The sequence below is a fragment of the Colias eurytheme genome, chromosome 10 (genome assembly GCF_061535395.1).
Source record: "Colias eurytheme isolate Ceu_HAF_F1 chromosome 10, ilColEury1 Martin Lab GWU primary, whole genome shotgun sequence".
In the NCBI taxonomy this organism is placed as follows: Eukaryota; Metazoa; Arthropoda; class Insecta; order Lepidoptera; family Pieridae; genus Colias; species Colias eurytheme.
Genome location: NC_142989.1, coordinates 5649695 through 5673127, shown reverse-complemented (window position 1 = coordinate 5673127; position 23433 = coordinate 5649695). Strand labels below are relative to the sequence as shown.

Below are 23433 nucleotides of genomic sequence, written 5' to 3'. Positions count from 1 at the left end.
AAATATTTGAAATCTATAAAATAACAATAATAACTGTCAATAACTGTCAGTAAAATGGTTCAAAATTCAAAAGTATTTTTTTCAGAACATTAACCAAAAGCTCTTGGCTTTGGGTGCCATAAACAAAACTCCAATAAGTTTGACCGCTGAATAATGTAAACAATTTATTATTTTAAAGCACCTTTAGCATGGCGTGAGCCGCGTCGCGCACCTCTAAAGTATGAAACGATTATGCTACAAAATGTCAAAAAGCAAAAGCACGTAGGTCTAGGGGCGGCGACCGCGGCTTACAGAGGGGCGAGGGGGGAATGGGGGAGCGAAGTCGCCAGTTTCTCGCCGTCTGCCGTGAAGCGAGCACGCTTTGTGATGTCCCGCGTGTTTTGACGCGATATGGCCTCGTCGACGAACGGAAACATCGTAATCGAGTGGTTACGATCGCTTCACCTGGGCCAGTACGCGGAAAGCTTTATTGACAATGGTTACGATGATTTAGAAATTTGCAAACAGGTCGGAGAACCCGATCTGGATGCAATCGGAGTTCTTAACCCTGCACATCGTCAGAGACTTTTGCACTCAGTGAGAACTTTGAGAGAAGAAGGTGCAGCGGCTGTGTATTTTACCTTGGAGGAGGCTGCTGCTGCTCGGGACTGCCGTTGTGACGATGAAGTCCGCAAGGAACAGGCAGTGGCAACCGTGGAACCGGCAAAATACGCTGACGAATATGAGGAGGGAAAAGCGGAGTTAGTGAAAATACCACGTATCCAGTTGAAGCGTCTTCTTCGGGAACGTCTTGCTCAAGATGGAATACGCTTGAGCCTGCAGCCTTATTCGACAACGGTCAGTGTAAATTTGTTGTGGGAACTGGCAGTGCTTCTCGCGGCTGCCTGTGATTTGTGTTTGTGATTTGTAAACATACCTAATAGTGTGTAGAGTGGCGGCAAAAGTATTTAATGAGGCGAGGCTGAGTAGAGGCACTGCCCGCGCCTAGTTGTTATTTCTTTTGAATTTGAACTGTGTGTGGTAAAGAATGTTGGCCGCTTCAGGCGTGAAGTCTCGGATGCGTTGATATAAAGTTTGTTGCGTGCGTGATTTCCCTGGAGATGAGGAGTTCGCGCGCCTTTCCTGTCGTGAGAAGATTGTAATCGCGTGCCTCCCAACTCTAAATTGGCTTTCACGATAAATCGCAACGCCTGCTATACCTGCCCCAGGCGCTAATTAGTAATACGATTCCTCTTTACATGTGTATCGATTTCGTTTTCTTCGAAATCAATCAATCGGTCTGAAATTAACTGACTTTACAAAGCCATTTATTATATTATTCTACACATACATAAATGAGTAAGTAATTAACGAAGGTATTTACCGAAATCTAAATAATCATCTCTGACTAAATATAAATTTTAAGCTTTATTGAAACTGATGAAATTTATTTAAAAGCATAACTAATAAAAAGGATTGGAGAAAATTCACTTTCCTTTGATTGCCACCATAGAAATCTAAATAACAAGATTGCTACATTACCTACTTTATTAATTTAATTATTAAATTATAACTTAGTTGTTGGGCTAGTTATTAAAAGTAAAGTTGTGTCGTTTTAGAAATTGATTTCTTGTGTAACTTATTTGAAGTAAGCACTTATTAGGTACTTACAAAAATTATCTTAATAATTTAGTAAGTAATACTATTCTTACTATTTCAAAGTGTGTCTTTAAAAAATGTTGGTTTAAACGGAACCCAACTGAATATCCAACTGATAACTGAATGTGCATACCTTTTAAAATTTCACGAGAAAATGCAACGGCCAATAATGCGGCACTTAAAACAATTTCGCAATTTAAAAAGTATACAAAACCAGCGTTTTAGCGCTTACCGGGAATGCCGTAATTGCTGTAAAATTTAAAACCGAAGATTGTTATCGTCAGCGAGAATGCTAAATGACCAATACTTTACCTGCTCTTCAACAAAAACATGTTTCAAATACATGTTATTATACCTCAAGACTTCATTACTTCCTTAGTAGCGAAGTATTTAGCTTCATAGCACTTTTTATGGAGTATTTCTTTGTTTCGACTTGGACAATACGTTGTTTCTAATAATTTTCGTAACGACTACTCGGTAATAGCTCTAGCAAGCTACAATGGATCTTTAGGTTCCTACAATGTAACTCATACGACCTAGGTTCTGAAAGGAAAATAAATACGACGCGGTCAACGTGATTTACTGACGTTCTAACGGATGGCAATATTTTACATACTTCATAGAAACTGAGGTTGTAGAACTTTTCACGACATTGGCTATAAATTTTAAAGCAGTAAAATGTTCAGCGGGTTATTGGCGATGTTACACTTTTATGCAAAATTGTTAATACCTTAGATGGACTTTTGAAATTTTAAAGCTTTGTCAAACATTTCAGTATCTTCTATTTTAAGAATCTCTTAGCAATAAAATATATAATCTTCTATCAGATGTTGATCTTTCATAAATATTTGTCTAACAAAGATTTGTCCTTTAAAGGGTTACTCAAATATTGATTTAATATTTGATTTAAATCAATAATTTCACAGTTGCGAGTTAAAAAAAAGAGCGCGTGTTCCGAGCACATGGTACCTATCAAATGTGAAACTTCTTTGGCAAGATTCAAAGATACCAAAATCGTCGCCTTAGATGACGTGACGGTATTGCCATGATTTTGAAATTTTGAAATGTTACTCTCAACGCGTCTAAAGTAGTTTCACTTCAAAAGTAAATGATTATAGTTAGGTATAATAGTTATTGGGAATAGTTTTTGGATGCATTTTATTTTTTAATAGATCCACTGTTGAAAAAGACATCGTAATGCAATAGGTAGATAGGATGGGTACCTCTAGTGCAATCTGATTATATAAGAAAAATGTAATCGAATTACAATAAAATGGGTTATCAATGGATGAAATTGTAAAACGATGGGCCTGCTGTAATTATTCATGGTGATTTTTACCGGTTTCTAAAGCATACCTAGTATTGAAACCTGTTTGGAGTGAAGCGTAAGCCAAGACCTATACGACGCATTCGTCGCATTGTTTAGTTTAGTGTACTGTATATAGAGTAAAAGGTGTAGCGGGTATATCTAGCCTTTGTGCTCTTGATATTCCTTAAAAAAGCAGAAAGCTTTTCCGATTAACACAAGAATAATAACAGAGGAGAATTTAACTTATTAATACCTACCTACTGAATAATGTTTACACAGTGAAATTAATTCGTTTGAATGGAACATTAACACAATACTCTTTTGTGATATCAACTCGACACAAACAGATATAACACAAAGCTTTGCTTTGAAATAAACAAAAAATAAAAGAAACTCGAAAATTAAATGATACTCCTATTAACGCAGGTTAATTTACAAAGTAAAAAAAACATGCATTTAAACCGGCTTGGCTTTATAAAAGTTTAATTATAAAATCGCGGAAAGTGAATACCGTTTTCACCGTCCAACTTAATGAATACTGCATAAATAATCCCGCAGCAAACTATCACATTCACATATTTACAGTGTGATTCTGATCCACCCTCTACCTGGGAACATTCCTTTATGCGTTCATCCCAAACAATCCGTTAGTTTTTGCCCCTGTCCATTTGTAAAGCGATTACCGGCGGAACTGCTCACAAAGCACTGACAAATATCGTCAGGGTATCAATATCGTAGTTTCGACTATTAGCCAATATTTATGTCGTGTTGACGTCCATTGTTGTGCGTTGTTCCGGCGCGATATCGGTGTATCATTTTTTAAAATTGCGACTTTTCAGATTGATTGAATTTTATTGGAGTATGAATTGATGAAATCTAACAGTTTCACAGTTACACTTTAAACTTGTGTTCTATGGATTATTAAAATTCCCATTAAAGTTTCCGTCATTTCCGCCATAATGTTTATGATACTTTTTCGTTTGGTATGTTATATACAGGTATTTAAGTTACTTTGGTGTTTAAGAATTGTTTCTATATTGAATTAAAATGTGACTAAACACAATACGATTAATCTTATAACAAAACGTTCGTGTTTGAAGACAATAACCGCATAAGCACTACAGAGTTGCTTAAGAACTTTCTAGAATGAATTTATAAATAGGCAGATGCCATTAGATCTGCAATAACCACCCCCATAAACCGTAACTGATAGTTCCTTCTTTGTTATTCGATCCCATATTGATGAATCGTTTCCTCTATACAGCCAATTCTATACAGAAATGTACGGATTGATTATAATGTATTAACATTATCCCTTTCACAAACGTTTATCGAGGCGTTAATATATCCTAGTTAACAATAATTAAATAAACGTTATCAACGAATATTAATAAGATTACCAGTAATGTGATTATTCACTCTAAATTAATAGTTATGATCTAATTAGGTATTATCATTTCGTGGAGGAAAATCTTTCGAAGATAGAAAAGTGCATTATCTTTATTCAACGTAAGTTGCGATGTTCAGATCTAAGAACAAAAACTAAGGTTGTTTGATGGTTGTTTAATAGATGTTCTTCATACATAGATTTAGTACCTATACCAGTATAATAACTCCTTAATGACGGTATGGATTATATAGGTGATGCTAGGTGGTGAAACCTAAAAAATATATGAAAACAGGTACTGTGCGTGAGTACGTTTTTAATTCTTGCACGCAAACTTAATGAGATAAGTATCGAAAGACCATAAGTGTAGGCTAAGGAATTCCCTTCGTGAATTTAACATATTTTGTGTCGTTGGCGGACTATTTTTTGGTAGTTAATTAATTTAATTGTGTCGAATACTATTGTTTTATTGTGTTATGTGCTATTGTATAAAAACCTTTTACATAGGTTCCTATAGAGGTAGTTTGGTGAAAATAATATCTAATTTAACATACAAAATGGATAAGGATATAATAAAAAACAACTTAGATTCATACTAGCTGATCCTGTTATATGCAAAATGATATAAGAAGAAGCTGTTCGTCAAAAAGTACAATAGCATCGACAAAAAATTTGCAATATCATTCTTGAATGTAGCATGAAAATTAGCATTTGACAGATGCAGGACACGTATATAAAGGCGTGAAAAGTCACGGAGTATCAATCAGTTTATCTTATAGGTAATTAGCCAAAAATCCAACGTCATTGCATTTTTTCCAACTAAATAATTTCCTTTTAGCAATATAGCATACAAAGCGACAGTAATTCGGAGTCTTAAATTTTTGCACATAGTTTAAACGAAAGTCTGATGTTGAATATTAAAAGGATGCTTTGAAACTGGGTCAATAAATTGCAGGGATCTCGAACAATATTCCAAGCCGCTTAACGACAGACAGCCTTCATTTGAGCGGAACTCAAAAATTCATTATCATATAATCGGTTTATGTGGTACCGGCGAAGTCGTAAAAGTCAACAAATCAAGTTGTCTCCGTTTAAGTGTAATGATGCATCATGCAAGCATAAACCTTGCACCAGTCGATAAGTCTATCTTTATAGAAGCCCAAATGACGATCACACGTTAAAAATTTTATGACTCTATAAATTCTTTTCACTCATTAAGCATTCTTTTCGGTTTATCTCCACCGTTTAATTGACCGTTATTTGAAACTAATTGTCTTTTGAACAAACGACAATTATATCTTCATTTTTAATTCGCGAATTTTGCTTCATTATAATATGGGAAGGAAAATCTATTGTTACGTTTTGTTGGTTCTATGTAATTTAAGATATCGGTAAAGAAACAAATGTGTTATTGAAACATGTGTTATCTATAATTTATTCTAGGGAGTAAAAAAAACAGTATTGAACAAGGTTATCTATTTCACTATCACACTTATTAAATTGAATATAATGCTACAAATAAAGTAAACATGATAGTGGGTTCACGTGAAATTGGTTCGCTAAACAACCGTGTTTGTCTGGTTACACCGCGCAAACCTACATTCAACAAAAGTGAAATCGCTACAATAGGTTTTCCGAAGGATTAAGAGTCTGTGGAATCGAGTTATTCTATAATACTTCAATATATTATATGTTTTAATTAGCTGTTTAGCGAACACATAAAAAGTGATTTTAACTACTGTACCTACTCTTAAAAATATTTGGCAGTCATTAAAATTTGTTTGAAGTTTATAACCTTATATTTAGCTCAAACATGCACTTATAAATAATTATCTAAACCTTAATAAGTTATATTTATTGAAGAATTGAGTGAAATATTTTCTTAATTAATAATTTTATCACTTATAAGCATCTGACATCAACACCTGTACATAATTGCCCAACATTAAAGTAATGAATACAGATATCCATTAAAATGTAAAAATATAAGTATATTTTTTCATATCTGTATTCATACATGTAATACAGAAAGTGCCAAACGATGTTCATTTAACCACCGTCGTATGTAATAAGTGGCAATATGAGCCTAGCATCGAATTTTCTTGATTGCCTTAACCGCGTAGGTGTTATCTGAAGGCTTAAGATCAAATTTTTATTTACCGTTAACCCAACGTTTCTCTTTAAATTAAAGGGACGAGTTTGATTACATTTTTCTTGTATATCCGTGTCACAACTTTCTCTCCCAGATTGAATAAATCATTGCTAACTGAAGCCTGCTAACTATTCCGAATAATGGAATTTGTATGACTACTATTTCAGTTATTTAAGCCAAGTTTATATTGAGTAATAAGTTGACTAGTTCAGCCCCGAAACACCTTAATGAGTCTTGTTATCTATAGACACAATAAGATAAAGGAAGGCTTAATATAAGTTTAAACAATAGAATCAAGACAGCTTGTGATAGACTAAAATCTTATACGAAACCCATTTAAATGTATAAAAGCTAAGATAATATATAACAATACGTCAATATCTCGGTTAATTCGGGCGAGTTCATCAAAATTCTATTGTTATTTAGCGTAAAATCATTAATAGCCACATTTAATATTACATATATCTTTATGTACTAAAACAAAATCCTAAACATGTTATCATAGCCCGGTTTTGAACAATGTTGCGTGCGGATAATTCTTTAAGACGATACACAAAAAAAAATCCACTGCTTGGCGGGCGGAGTCTAATAGCTCGCTATCGCGAACGCGGGTGTGCGCGAAGTCATTCTTGCAAACTCGCCGCGCTGCCGCTGGCCGACTCGGGACAAACATGTATGGAGTCGTCATACAGTTATAATATTGTTATACATTTATTCAATTGTTGATTTATTGGTTTTATTTTCTTGCTTATAAACAAATAATCTTCTTTCCAACAACTACTTAGACATTATTAATAATTATTATTATTTCGTAATGTTTACTTTATTACAAAATAATACAGGTTATAAATAATCTTTAAAATAACAAAAAATATTGTTACTCTGAAAAAATGAAATGGTAATCAATAACTCGGACTACTGAATTGATTTAGATAGAATTTGATGCTGACGTAGATATTACATCATGCCCAGAAATGAAAGGTACTATTTCTGAAAGAAGTTATAAACCCTAATTCTTCTCAGTCAAAGTCAAGAGTGGAAGATATCACTAATACAGTAAAACTGATGCGAAACTTTGGATGTTAATTTGTATATTTTTTTGTTAGTTGTTACTTAATCACGTCAAGACTACATTACCAATTTTGATAAAATATAGCTAATTGCCTGGATTTACACATAGGATACTTTTTATCCGAACTGAACACTTCTGTGGGATAAAACAGGATTCACGATATAACCTAATTCCAAGCGGGCAAAGCCGCGGTCGGAATGATATTTTTTTAAATAGAAAAATTGTTTTAAAAAAACACAAAATATATTGACGCATGTATTTATTTTTTGCACTCTATTATAATTGCAATTATTCATTACAAATAATCAAAATAAAATAGCCAGAACAAAGTTAGGCCCTGGTAGGGTAGGTAGGCAGGTACAGCAATGTGAGACGAACACTGGCTTATTTATACCAATAATAATGTATTATAAACATTAAATTAAGTTTACAACAAAAATACATAATATTAGCTAATGTGAAAACGAATCAACCAATCATCCCACAACAATGAAATGTGCACACACATATTCATCCAAATCGGTTCATGTGATTAGGAGGAGTGACTGCAGCGCCATCTTCCGGGCCCAATTGTGTTTCCAGATTACCCAGGAACTCAATTTAATATACTTACACAAAATTATTCGAAATTAAAACTCACATTACTATGTAAATATGAATATAAACCTGTTTTAGTACTAAGCAATTTCCCGCACAGGTGTAGTAAGTATAAATGAAATAAATATCAACATCAAATTCTTTATACAACATACTTATCTACCACCTACTAAGAAATGTAATTCTTGAAATTATTTCGTATTTTTTTTAAATATAATGCTACTCCAATGAGCTCCTGTTCCATATCACGTCCGCCATACTTCCACTAAGTTCACCATGATTTTTTATTTCTTTGCACTTTGTTGCTTTTTGCTAAAAATGGAATCATGCGATAAAACCAGTAGAACGTTGATAACATACATTTTTGACTGAATAAAGGTACTTACGAAGGAGTGGGTTCACATTGTGAACAATCAGTGGGTTTATTTTCCTTCTGGATTCCAGATTTCTGAAAAGATTATCTATGCTATAAATGAAAAAAATCTTACACATTCGTTATGTACTTAAAACAGGGGTACATATCAAACATCGTCTATAATACAATTATCATCAAATTTAAAATAAAACCAACTTCTTCATTAATTTATTCCAATTGTAAGCATTCTTTTTTCTCCAACCTTTATGTTTCTTCTTCTTATTTTCTTTATTGTCCCCATTTGTCACATTTTGTCTTATCGTGTTGTCACCCTTTTTTACGATTGCGCGAGCGACACAAGTTCCCCGTGTGACGGCCGTAGCGGGAATGACTCGTGCAGCGATCGGGGTAGGAAGGTACAGGGCGGCTCTCGCTATATTGGCTGGTCGCGCGCTAATTTCAAGTATTTCTTGTTTATTTCAAAACCATCGCATATTTCAAAATTCTAAATCGGTAGACGTATAGGTTGTATATTTTATAGTTAATATCCAAAAAGTCGTAACTTTACGTTTGTTATTTTGAAGATGCCAGAGATTATAAAAAAATAACAATGAGAACTTTGTATTTTTTTTCTATCGAGAAAATATCATGGAATCATGTTTCTAAAACGGTAGACGTATTGCGTTACTATTGAACTTTCTTGTCAAGAATTTTCATCACGACAACTTTAATAATATAAAAATTACGAAGGTTTGAAAAGGGCCGTAAATGTTAGAAAAATTAATTCATCACCTTAAACATGTTTCTTTCAACACAATTTGGCAAATAAAAATGAATGCAAATCACCGGTCTAACGAGGAATTTCCATTAATGCGAGAGCCTCCATATACTTTGGCTTGTATCAAATTACATTGTGCTTATAAACGATTTTGCATAAGAATTGGTAATACGGTCGTTGATTGTCGAAAGTATTTTAATGATGAATATTGTAATGACTTACTATAAGTATAATTATTTAAAATATTAAATACTATAACTAGAGTAGACATGACAGTAATTTTATCTGGGACAAAAAAAATACCAGTTGTGGACTAGTTTAAGCACGTATTTATTCATCCTTCAGTTTTACTTCAGGTAAAGAATTTCTAAAAACTAGAAAGGGATATTCCTATCCTTCGCAGAATTGAACAGTACTCATGTGCTCGTACACCCAATTGGCTTAAATTAGTGCCATGTAGACAAATGTACGATTATGCTAATATTGTATTGTAGACAGGTGAGGTCAGTTCAATAGAAAATTAGAAATGAAATAATTGGAAAGATGGTTTAATTTAAAAAAAAAAAAAATGTTTTACTACCTTTCCTTCGGATTGCTGGACTGGAAATCGGACTGGATGACCGACTAATTTTGGTATTTTAGTAGGAGTAGATAAATTTTTATATTTTTTTTTTTGATGATAGATGAAACTATGTGCCTGTTTAATATCATCATGCATTTGATGATGAAATTTGTTCTAAAAAGTAATTATTTCATATCCGATATCCAACTATTTAGGTACTATTTAGTGGAAGTAGGTTCGATAAGATACTTGGAAATCATGTAGTTACCTGTTCCGTTTTATTTTATTAAGCTGGTTGTTGCCGCAACAAAATCGTGCAGAACGGAGCGTTGCGACTGCGTCATCGCGTCGTTACGTAGCGGCGCCGTGCGATTGGCCGCGGATTGACCCCACTGTCCTCTACGACTAGGACTCGCCACGCAACCGCTGAGCAGGACACTCCCTCACTAAAATTAATTGTCTAAACGCACTCTGTAATTTTGAAAATTAAATTAATACGCGCAAATTTATTCTTCTTTCGCCACCTAAAATCCAGAACCAGTACGCTACATAACTTTTCTGGACCTTCGACACCGGATCACATCCTGGATTTTGGAGACGCAATCGGCGAAGAAGTCGCAAAATTACAGTGCAGTTTGGTAAGACGGCCAGCTAATTTATCCAACCCTGTAAAGCTTCATCTGAGTGATACTGTGCTTTGTATATTCCAGAGCTTTCGGTGTTGCTTGCCTCCTCACGTGCTTTTACGCTACCGAAGAATCTGCTTCACGTGGCACGTAAGTACTTGTAGCTTTTTACTTCAGTCATTATGTCTCTTTCTGAGCAAAAGGAGCTTAAGGATTTGAGGAAAAAAGGGGGTTAATCAAATGTAGGTTAACGAATTTTAAGAAATATGTTTCGTCTTTTGAAAACGTGGATCTTGATACACATCAAAGGGCAGAACTAAAATTACGTATACCAGGTGCACAAAGTTTAATGAACGATTTCAACCAAGTACAAAGTAAAATCGAAGATCTTGTCCCGGAGTCAGAAACGGATAAACTCATAGAATCACGCGTAGAGTTTGAGAGGGAATATTATGTTGTCCTGGCGATGCTGGACTGCATGGTAAACCCAGATAATTCCGAGGATAGATCTGTTAATAAATCCATTGACTGTTCCTTAGCGCACGACCATACGACCTGTAACAATTTTAATAACGATTCAGTAAAATTACCGACTATTTCTGTACCTAGCTTTGACGGTTCACATGAACACTGGGTAGAATTTCGCGACACGTTTTCATCCTTAATTCACAATTCGAAAACAATACCACCGGTTCAAAAATTCCATTATTTAAAGGCGAGTTTAAAAGGCGATGCCAAAATCGTTATAGAAAACATAGAATTTTCATCCGAAAATTATATGGTTGCATGGGAGCTTTTATTACACCGTTTTAATAACACGCGATTGATAGTGCAAAGTCACATTAAAGCAATATTTTCACTTCAAAACGTCTCAAGAGAATCGGCTATTCAATTACACAATTTAATTGATACAGTTTTAAAAAATTTACGTATTCTTAAAATCTTAGGAGAACCCACGGAATACTGGGACACTTTGATTATTTATATCGTAGTTTCAAAGTTAGATCCTACCACTGAACGCGAGTGGGAACAATTTAAAAACACATTTTATAAATTACATAAGGACAAAATTATTAAACTAAACGATTTATTAGAATTCATTAAAGAAAAAGCCGATTTATTAACTACACTATCCGTAAATCACAGTAAACCTAGTATTTCAAATAACTCAAATAAATTTTCAACTTACCAAAATAAAAATTCATCATCCAAAATTCATTGCAACATAGTTTCGGATAACAAACACTCTAAATCGCAATCCAATAAGTCGCGCAGCCATTACAAGTCATGTTTGCTATGTAACGAAAAGCATCAGCTGTATTCATGCCAGAAGTTTCTCGACTTATCCCCGCAACAGAGGTTTAAGTTAATTACGGATAAAAACTTATGCATTAATTGTATGCGTCCAGGTCATTCGGTTGGTACTTGTCTTTTTGGTCCGTGTAGAAAGTGTGAACAAAAGCACAATAGTTTACTTTGTGATGCAATTAAATTATCACCAATTAAACAAAATACAGTGACGTTAACTACGTACGAGCACCCCTCGCTTACTAATACGCATCCCGTTTCAGTGGTTTCAGTAGATAACGCACACATGCAACTTCAATGTATTAATCACGCACAAACCGTTATGCATACAAAGGATGACAATTCTTCGCAACAGATTGTCATATTGTCAACGGCGATAGTTGAAGTATTTAATGAATCGGGTGAGTATTATTGCGCACGCGCAGTTCTAGATAGCGGAAGCGAGCGATCCTTTATAACGCAATCGTTTGCAAATAAATTAAATATACGAATATTACAGTCCACTCAACATATTCACGGTGTAGGTAATTCTATTACGCAATGTTCGCAATCTTGTAACATTGAAATTAAATCGCGCGACGGGAGCTTCACTGCCCGTTTTCAATGTTTGATTTTGCCTCAAATTACATCAAAATTGCCTACAACCACGGTTAATTTAAATCAATTTAATATTCCTCACAATTTATTGTTAGCTGATCCCAATTTTTACGAAAGTCAACCTATTGATTTACTGATCGGTGCTGATTTATTTTGGGAATTAATAACTGAAGGAAAAATGCGCCTGAAAAGTGGTCCTTTCCTTCAAAACACCAAATTAGGTTGGATAGTGTCAGGTGCAATTAAATCTTTTCCGTATACTAGTAATAAAAAATTATCACATATTAATTGTAATTATTCGACATTATCCACGGAAGATGATTCACTCGATAAGTTAGTTAGGAATTTCTGGGAATTAGAAGAATTATCCGCGCCTAGCAATAAATTACAGCAATTATCGAGCGAAGATAATATTGCTTGTGAGGAACATTTTATTCGCACAACACGTCGACTTTCCGATGGTCGTTTCTGTGTTTCAATTCCGTTGAAACAATCACCTGAGTTATTAGGTAATACACGCGCACAAGCTGAACGTCGTTTTTACGCGTTAGAGAAACGTCTTCAGCAAAATACTAATTATAAAAAGATGTATTCTGATTTTATACAGGAGTATATTAATTTAGGTCATATGAGTCTCGTCAATACGTATGGGAATCCGCACTATTTCCTACCGCATCATGGTGTGTTTAGGGAGCACGCCACCACAACTAAATTACGCGTAGTTTTTGATGCGAGTATGAAGTCTAGTTCCGGCGTATCATTAAACGACATACAAATGATTGGACCTGCTATTCAAGGTGATTTAATTTCTATTTTATTACATTTTCGCGAGAATAGGTATGTTGCATGCGCTGACATTGAAAAATTTTACAGGCAATTGAATATTGCTGAAGATCAGCGTGACCTGCAGCTGATCTTGTGGCGGGATGATCCCTCAGAGCCGCTGAGGGTGTACCGACTCAACACCGTGACGTACGGAACGGCATCCGCACCGTATCTAAGCTGTAGATGTTTAAAGGAATTAGCCAAACACTCGAATATTCCGTATGTAGCCGATACTATTAATAATTGTTTTTACGTTGACGATCTCATAGTTTCATCGAATTCTATATCCGAATTAGAAAATATTTGTAAAGAAACTAGTAGTCTTTTAGATTCAGCATGTATTAAATTACGAAAATGGATTTTTAGTCATAATTTAAATTTAATTACGCCTAGCGTTAATGAATCGCAAACACACGATCTATGTTTACTGAATAAAACTTGTAACGATAAAACTTTAGGTATCGGATGGAATAGTCTCGATGATTATATTTATTATTTCACGCAAATTATACAAAAGAGTGAAGTAGTGACAAAACGTATTATTTTATCGTGTGCTTCACAAATATACGATCCGCTAGGATTATTAAGTCCGTTTATTACTATCGCAAAGCATTTATTACAAAGATGTTGGTTGTTAAAATTGACGTGGGATGAATCGGTTCCTAACGAAATTTCGCAAATATGGGATAAGTTTATAAATGGATTATCTTTTCTTAGTAGTTTACGAATACCGCGTCACGTTATGTGCATTGATCCAGTGCGAACCGAACTACATATATTTACCGATGCTTCACAGGTCGCGTAAGGAGCTTGCGCATACGCTCGTACGATCAATGCAACAGCTGATGTCACAGTGCGCTTGATATGTTCGGAGGGTAAGATCGCGCCGACTAAACCTACAACTATACCTAGATTAGAGTTGTGTGGTGCGTTGTTAGGTGCACGATTATATTATAAGCTTATTGGATCACTGCCTTCAAATTTTGATAAAATTGTATTTTGGACAGATTCAACTATCGTTTTAGGTTGGTTAGGTATGCCTATTAATTTATTAAAACCTTATGTTCAAAATAGGACGGCAGAGATTCACGAGCTGACCAAGGAACATTCATGGCGTCACGTCGCAGGCAAGGATAATCCAGCCGATTTAGTCTCACGCGGGCAAAGTCTAGAAGCGCTTAGCTCCTCATCTTTATGGTGGGAGGGTCCGTTATTTTTACATAATGTACATTTTGAATTGCCCGATTTAAAACATTCCAAATTAATTAATTCAGATTTGCCGGAAATTAAATCTACGAATATTTGTTGTCACATAAGTAATAATTTAAACGATAATTTAATTATTTTTTCTCGATTTTCACAATATAATAGACTTAAACGCGCAGCTGCTTATGTATTACGTTTTATTAATAACGCGCGAAATAAAACTAATAAGTGGACAGGTTTATTATCAGTCGAGGAATTAAATCGTGCTGAATTAACGTTAGCAAAGTTGAGTCAACAGGAATCGTTTCCCGATATTTACTATGCGCTTAAAAATAATAAAAATATAACGAATATATCAGGCTACAATCAAATTTCTAAATTAAATGTATTCTTTGACGCAAATAATAATTTAATTCGTGTAGGTGGGCGTATTCAAAATTCGCCAAATTTTAGTTTTAATAAAAAATTTCCTATTTTAATCGCAGCTAATCATCATTTTTCACTTTTGCTTTTTCGGTTCGAGCATGAACGTTTACTCCACGCCGGGCCACAGCTTCTACTGTTTACGCTCAGAGAGATGTGGTGGCCGGTCGGCGGCAGAAACCTCGGTAGGAAGGTGGTACATTCGTGCATGCGCTGCGCACGACTGCAACCAACTACGGTCGCGCCTATAATGGGGAATCTACCGCAGGAGCGTCTGGACCCAGGTTATCCGTTTATACGTTGTGGTGTCGACTACGCTGGCCCAGTGTTCACGTTGAATCGTAAAGGCAGAGGTGCTAAGTTGCAAAAATCGTACATATGCTTATTTATATGTTTTGTTACACGCGCGGTTCACTTGGAACTTGTTAGCGATCTATCGTCGGAATCATATCTATTAGCTTTGAAACGTTTTATATCGCGGCGAGGTAAACCCGTGACTATCTTTTCTGACAATGGGAAGAATTTTGTCGGTCTCATGAATGAGTTCAAAAAATTTTTAGCTACCTGTTCTGATGAAATTAAAGCATATGCAACTTCGCAAAATATTAATTTTAAAATGATACCTTTTTACGCTAGTCATTTCGGGGGATTGTGGGAAGCTGGAGTAAAAAGCTGCAAGCACCATCTCAAACGTGTAGTAGGTAACGCACATCTAACGTTCGAGGAGTTTAGCACAGTATTGACCCAGGTTGAAGCTGTCCTGAACTCCCGTCCTTTGACCCATCTTTCCACAGATCCCAATGATTTCCTTCCACTTAGCCCTGCACATTTCCTGGTTGGTCGTCCGCTGACTGCACCTGTAACGGCTGAGCTGCTATACGACGTGCCTGAGCTTCGTCTCCCGAGGTTCCAGAGGGTGGAACAAATACGCCAGCACTTTTGGAATCGTTGGTCCAAAGAGTATGTCTCCGAGATGCAAACGCGAACCAGATGGCACCAGCACAAGGGGGAGCTCAAGGAGAACACGCTCGTTCTCATTAAGGACGACCGATTGCCGCCGTTGAAGTGGAGCTTGGGGCGCATCCACGCGACATATCCGGGGAAGGATGGAGTAGCACGAGTGGCCGACATTCGTACTGCAGACGGCATCGTGCGTCGGGCGTTCACTAAAATTTGTCCGCTTCCTTCACCAGATAGCTGATTCTTCGCTTCGTGGTCGACAGTTCGTTGGAACCAGCACGTTCCAAGGCCGGGAGCATGTTGCCGCAACAAAATCGTGCAGAACGGAGCGTTGCGACTGCGTCATCGCGTCGTTACGTAGCGGCGCCGTGCGATTGGCCGCGGATTGACCCCACTGTCCTCTACGACTAGGACTCGCCACGCAACCGCTGAGCAGGACACTCCCTCACTAAAATTAATTGTCTAAACGCACTCTGTAATTTTGATTAATAAACTATATACGCACAAGTTTATTTTCATCTTCTTTCGCCACCTAAAATCCAGAACCAGTACGCTACACTGGTCAATGTTTTATGGGTCTATACCTCACGATCCCAAAATCGCTGTATTTAACAAGAATCCTTAATTTTTTATTCGTATTCTCCTTGTAAAAAGTTTATGGTCATATAAATTGTACGAATCGTGAAGCTCGATGTACGTTGTGATTTTTAATGAACTTTTATATCTTTTTTATTGCTGTGAAATAAACATGATTTAATGATAAGATATTGGTAGCGTGCAGTATCTGGACTGATTTTGGTAATTTTTACAACTTTTAACGACGTGCTCAGAATTTTATTGCTGATCATGATGTCACGATTTGAAAGAAACTACAGCTTTGTTAATAAAAACGATGTTGATTGTTATCTAAAATCGTATAAATCGATTAAATGTAACCATTTGTTAAATAAAACACGTAGTAAATTGTATTTGTATTCTGCAATGACTGGTAGAAATAATTTCGGACGATCTATGTGATTTATTCTAGCATGAATTCGCAAAATACCTTAGCAAAATATTTAATACTAGCGACCCGCCCCGGCTTCGCACGGGTGCAATGCTGATACTAAATACACTACAGAATAACTTTTAACGTTGTATATAAAAACATAGCGGCCGGCCGGCCGCGCCGGTACCGCCGCAAACGGTACGCCCCGCAATTTTTAAATCTGTAATATCTTCGAAAATATTCACTTAAATCATACGGTGTAATGGGCCATATAGATCTATATTAAATGAACAATGTATTCAAGGTATTTAATTGGTTAAGGATTAATGCTGTATTGGTTAAAATCGCTTCGAAAATTAGCCATTATTTGTCGTAAAAAGTAAATGACAAAAAAAAGTTATTGTGGGTTATCCATAAGAGATAGACATATGCCATCGCGGACTTTTCTGTAGACCTTTTCAATGTGTACAATACTTAGTACATTATTTTGATAAAACTCGTAGGGTTCAGCCTACGTTTGCAATGTAAGCGGATAAAATGTAATTGTTTACGACATCACATTAGAAACCTCAAAAATAACATTACTTCTCCACTATTTAATGGATGTTATTATACATATAAACCTTCCTCTTGAATCACTCTATCTATTAAAAAAAACCGCATCAAAATCCGTTGCGTAGTTTCAAAGATTTAAGCGTACAAAGGGACATAGGGACATAGGGAAATAGGGACAGAGAATGCGACTTTGTTTTATACTATGTAGTGACATCGATGCCAAAAGAACATTTAACCTTGACATTTATTTCGTCTCGATGAAAAAACCAAAACACGGCACGGATTCTTAAAACTACATAGAAGGGTTCCTAGAAGTTGTAGTTCAAAATAAACCAAAGGGTCTTTGTTTTGACTTCTTAGGTGGCATCTCCCGTTGTATTTATGTTGCTTCGTTATCTTATACAATTCAAACGGAAGTACTGAGTAAATATTTATTAAAAACCTTTCTGTATCAACACACGCTGTGTAACACCTCACATATTTGTATCACAAAGTAATAGAAATTTATATGAAACAAAATTATATGTAGGTACTAGGTATACTTATCCCTACTTTTCTTTACGAAATATCCAGTTATAAATTTCATGTTATGATTTACTGTCGCAATTAAGGAAGATAAATAATAATTTACGCGTAGTTAATCAAATGTTATACACTTTTATGAGATTCCTGACAACGTAAATAGAGTGAGAATGAAAAATTTCCCGTGAAAACAAAAAGCGGTTCCGGGACAATCGCAAATTGTTAACAATGGCAAAATTAATAAACGCGCTGGAAGTTTTTTCCTTCACGCCGTTTCACACTATGTGTTAGCATTGTGGGACAGATGTTCAAACATAAACTCCCGCTAAAATTTTATAGTAATAAACGCCAAGCAAATTTGTCTATTGTCAACATTTATCAAACAATTTTCTCTCGCTTGTTTAGAATTTTTGATTACAGTTTGGATTTTTTAATATTCAACCCGATAGTATTTTCGAGTTCGCACTGCTTAAGTGGAAATAGATAAAGTGTCGGCACGTTTATAAGATTACAATTATGAATTAACAATATGTATGTAACCTCGATATGATATGGGAACGACAACAAGATTAAAAAACATCAACAATAACTGGAGAATATTCTCGAAAAATCATCGAACGAAACGTAATTTTTTAAATAAGTCAGCAGATATTGATTGCAATTCTTTATCTCGCACAACCTTTTTAAACTCAATTCAATTTATAAATGAACGATATTGTAGGCAAAAGCAGTCAATTTTATATCCACATGCAAAAAGGGTGTTTATATAAGAACTGCAACATTTCTGTCAATGTGTTGTGACATATCTCATCAATTCATCATGATTTCTGAAGAAATTAGGTTAGTCAAAGCTTTTATCTAAACTATGGAATGTGAGCCACTTCCAAATCACTTGCAGCATACAATCCTATATGAAATTCAGAATGTAGGGCAGGATTTTAGTTTTTCAGTATCACTGTGGATTCATCTTCAAAACTTTTACTGGGTTTCATTAATTCGATCACGTTCTACCTAAATGTACCAAGAGGACCGTTAATTGAAGATAAACGAATGTTGATAACTTTTTAATACCCTTTGTTTCATTGTTGTTTTTGCTATCCATTTAGCAAAACATGTCTCGATAACAATTGAAATAGATAAAGTATAATATGCTTAAAAAACAATGCTTCTAGAATCCAACATAGCAATCATGTGGAATTAACGGTTGCTTTTTTCTTGTTTTCATTTCTACCCAACAGAGCTGCATTTTAAATTGCTCCGGGTGGGTACTCGGCAAAAAATTCATTCGTGTTATGTTAATCAAGAAATTTATTCTGCCATAAAGCGAAGTGTTTATTCTTATCTCTTGTTTCGCAGTTTTTGGCTTGGGTATTGTTTGATAGCTTATAAAAATATATTTTTGGTGTCACATAAATTGACCTCAAATTCATGACTTTGTACACAGCACTAACTATAAAGGTATATAAATCTGTATTATCTTTTATCCCTTTGAGTATTTAAATAAAATTTTTGCATGGTTTATGACGGAGATAAATACGAAGGGTATTTATCTCTTACGTTGTGTATGTTTTCTTTGTTATTTTTTATTTGAATCGTTACTGTTCATGCAATCAACAAAATCGGCTTATTGTTTATTTTGTTTTGACTACGATTCATATTTATATGAAAACAATACGATCACATAGTAGACTGTCAAAATTTTATTATTATAAACAATTATCACGAGATTGTATCATTACCAATAGGTACTCGATCTAAACACACAAAATGTTTAAAAAACTGCGGCATTATCACATTGAACTGGATTGATACACAAAAAATAACACATTTATTTTTTACAATTCCATAGCGCCGCCGCAAACGTTCATCTATTAGATTTGCCGGCTTACCGAATTTTTGTTTCAATTTAGTATTCCACATTCCTCGTTAGTACAAGTTTCGAATATCCGACGATTCTAACAGCTCTAGCTATTTGATTTCCATTATGTAGGTATGTACTGTAGATATGCATCGAGTACCAATCTAAAGCAAATTAGTATTACGTTTCCATTACCAGTAGATATGTTCTTTTATTTAGCGAAAACATTATATACCAGTTTTATATGAAAACAAAACACTTAAAAGGCTATTAAATTAGTCGGGAACTTCACCAAAAATGTGCTTTATTCGGTGAAAACTATTGTCTTGCCCCTATGATCTTAATGATTGGGACTCCCTACCTATTATTTTCGTATTAACCCGTACCCGATTGTCGAACAAAAAGTGATTCATTTGATCAATTACCGGTCTACAAATTTCAAACTTTATGATTATAATGATAACCTTCCTGTCGCTGACTGTTAGTAAATTGCTTTTTGGGCACGTCGAGATGTTAAGCTAATGATTCAAATCCGCCAATTATTAATTTGATTTTGCACGGCATGGAATAAAAATCCTAATCAGAATTATGTTCATGATTATTTCATTTTTCACTTACCAATATATTGGTTTGTCTTTGTGTAAATTTAAATTTCCAGCTTAAATCTATGTGGTTCGGTGGTTTGTTTTCATCAACGTGACTTTTATTATAAACATATTATTGACCTTTATTTATTGAGTAACGTATTGCTTTTCGTATTTATTCTAAGACATTCTTGACCCCGCGTACCCGATTTAAGATATTTATCTCTGAGCATGAATGGGCCGATAAACCTCCAACTTAATGGCCGTGTGGGCAGGCCAGTTTAGACACTTTTTTTTGTTTTTTATTTACATCCGTCAAACGAGGCGCCTATATGCGATGCATCTCGCAGCGGGAGTCGAACCTCTGTACCTTATTCATGTAATTTATTACTTACTTGTGAATCGCACTTTTCATCTTCTCGTTACAACTTTCCAATTTGTTTGTGACTATGTAATTACTTGGGACCGTGTTAAAGTGTGATTGTTGTAAGGGAATTTGTATGCTCGTTAATGAAATTATATGACAATTATTGGATGTTGGTTCTTCGCTTCATTATGTTTAAAAATTCAATCTGCAAGTGAATCAAAAGTTTAACACTTTCAGTCTATTATCAATACGCTCTGTTTTTTTTTAGAGATTAAAGGGATCACTTTTAATCTAGGTAATTTAAGTTTTCTTAATTTCAGCAAAGACATTTAAGAAATTTTCAATTAATCAATACACATTTGTATACAGGCCAGTTCGAAAAATAACGTTACCGCCACGTACATATTATCAATGCGGTATTCCAGATCCGAGTTCAGTTTGAAAAAATTCAGTTTTCACTGTCATTGCAAAAACTAAACTTTATTTTAGCTGTTAAAACTAATAGTTAAGGTGCAAGCGACGTCAAAAGCAAACATTGAAACTATTGGATAGCTTCAATTTTATTTTCGAGTATCGTTTTAGCCGAAACATAAAAGTGTACAGCACAATTGTATCGTGAAATACGTAATGGATTTCGAATTGAAACTTTCCCTAGTTTGAAATTGATTAAAGCGAAAATGAAAGGATCCCTACAAAGTTTCTAGTAGCTACGAAATAGATTTGAAGCGTCAAATTGAACTACGACTATTTGTTTACAATGTTTCGTGGTGTGACTATGTTCTTATTATCTTACAACTATCACGAAATTACCCGGTTAATGCACACGGATTGTGCTTCTATGATGTAGATTAGTTTGTTTATTCTTATTAATTCTTCGTACATTATCTGGCCTTATATTATACCTACTATGTAAGAATGTTTAGGTTTGTAAGTATTTGGATCTACCTCTAGACTAGTATCTAATCTGTGATCTAGACCAGTTTCCACCATATTTGCTCTGTTTTTAATCAAATAGCGCTGTTTATTAACCAAGAATTTGTATTTCAACTTCGGTGAAATATAACATAGGTATTTTGATACAATCTTCAATTTCCTAGTACAATCTAGTATTGGTAAACGCCGATACTGATTATCGTTACATATTCTCAGAACGATACTTTATTTGCGTAAGCCTTATCTGTGACGTAATAATGAATTCCTTATTGCGAGTGACACATTCCATAAAGTGAGTCGGATTTGGGACAGGAGCGAGAGAAAAATATTGTCTTTTTTACAGCTTGGGACGGGAATAACGGGAACAATGCATTCCTTCGTTGTTATGGGCGGTCAACAAAAAGGCACAGCATTACCGTTTTTGCCAACTCCCGCTAAATTAACAGAGGAGCTGATTTTGTTATTTTTGTTTTTACTGCGCCCCGTTTCAATATTACTGCGAAAATGGTGGATAATGTATCTAGAACAGTGGAACGTTTAGATTTTGGACATTTTGATCCTTTCTCTTCTGATACTTTGCAATAACGTTACCTATTTACATGTTTATAATACTGATTAAAACATCATATAAAACATACTTGTAAAGTCACACGCCTTTGTTTACTCATAACAATAATCATGCATATTAAGTAATCAAACAAAGCCAAGCCGCCCTATAATAGCTCTTAATTGATCGATATTACATCTATCAAAGCGTATAATTACAAACAACCGGTTAATAGCACGTTACTGGATCAACATTCTGGTATGGTCATTATGGAAAGCTCTTAGCTATTATTTGTTCAGGAGCGTCTTAACCTCATCTTGACCTGAACCGATTAACATTCCACGCTCTGTATGACCACCTAGGGGCTGGAGCAATTTGTCCGAGCTTCGCTTAATTGTTTGCGGACATGATTTTACTGGTATTGCTTGTGAGTTGTGGTACAATGACTATCGATGCCTTTTGTTTACATTTTACATGGACAATTGGTTATCGCTATTTGAACTGTTCTGCTCAAAGCGGTGGTTTTATTTCCTTTAGTTTTAAAACATTCGTTTTGATACCGGGCGTTTGCAACTTGATCAACTTTTACAATATGGATACATAAATTTTAATACCGCAGGTAATTTATTGCAAAAAATTGCACTCGTATTACAGAAATGATAGATATGGACCAATTTAAATAAAACTAAATCAATTTACCCGATTGCAGAAGAATGTATGTACTTATTTACGCGTTTAAAGTACGGTTTATTCACAATTCACAATAACATTACAGCAGTCAATTCTCACTAAGTAAACGCTCGTATAAAATCAAACTAAACCAATGATACTAAATCGCAACTGACCATTTCATTTTAATGTTCCATGCGATAGCCACAATGTTGTATCCGAAATCGATGAAATGCTCATAAGTAAACTATTTGTGGGGCTTACATTGAGTCCTATAGTTTGTAGTGTCCCATAATCCACTGGTAACTGTTAAACAACAAAACTCATTACTCTGCGCTATCCGTGGCGAGTACCTGGCTAAGCTTACATTAGTACGTGGTACAAAGACGTTAAACAAGCGGGGATTTTTAGTATTGTTATTACTAATGTGTCCTTAAAAAGTTTGGTTCGGGGAAAGCCTCGTGAACTGAATAGTTTTACGTTGTCATTCTTGACCGTAAAATTTTTAGCTCAAAATAACAAAAAAAAAAAAAAAAGAATCTGAATCATTATTATTACAAATGTTTTACTTGAATCTTGAACGATTCTGATAGAACGTAGATGAATCATCGATGA

General features: G+C 35.0%; 1 protein-coding gene and 3 long non-coding RNA genes across 9 annotated transcripts in view; 2 read left to right on the top strand and 2 right to left on the bottom strand.

Moving 5' to 3' along the window:
- The first annotated feature begins 341 nt into the window (after positions 1 to 341).
- Positions 342 to 23433, top strand: part of LOC149905179 (uncharacterized) — a 123671-nt gene continuing 100579 nt past the window's right edge. For all 6 annotated transcript variants that reach the window (XM_090106020.1, XM_090106024.1, XM_090106023.1 and 3 more), the window contains exon 1: positions 342 to 837. In XM_090106020.1, the coding sequence (XP_089962146.1) occupies positions 391 to 837 (447 nt within the window). In that variant the 5' untranslated portion in view covers positions 342 to 390. The remainder of the gene's footprint in view (positions 838 to 23433) is intronic.
- LOC149905185 (uncharacterized) lies at positions 8163 to 9156 on the bottom strand. Its single transcript, XR_016457119.1, has 3 exons — positions 8727 to 9156; positions 8542 to 8603; positions 8163 to 8467 (listed from the first exon to the last, which is right to left on the bottom strand). It is a non-coding gene; the product is annotated as an uncharacterized LOC149905185 (long non-coding RNA).
- Positions 10381 to 11032, top strand: LOC149905184 (uncharacterized). Its single transcript, XR_016457176.1, has 2 exons — positions 10381 to 10488; positions 10561 to 11032. It is a non-coding gene; the product is annotated as an uncharacterized LOC149905184 (long non-coding RNA).
- Positions 10808 to 12147, bottom strand: LOC149905183 (uncharacterized). Its single transcript, XR_016457175.1, has 2 exons — positions 11666 to 12147; positions 10808 to 11031 (listed from the first exon to the last, which is right to left on the bottom strand). It is a non-coding gene; the product is annotated as an uncharacterized LOC149905183 (long non-coding RNA).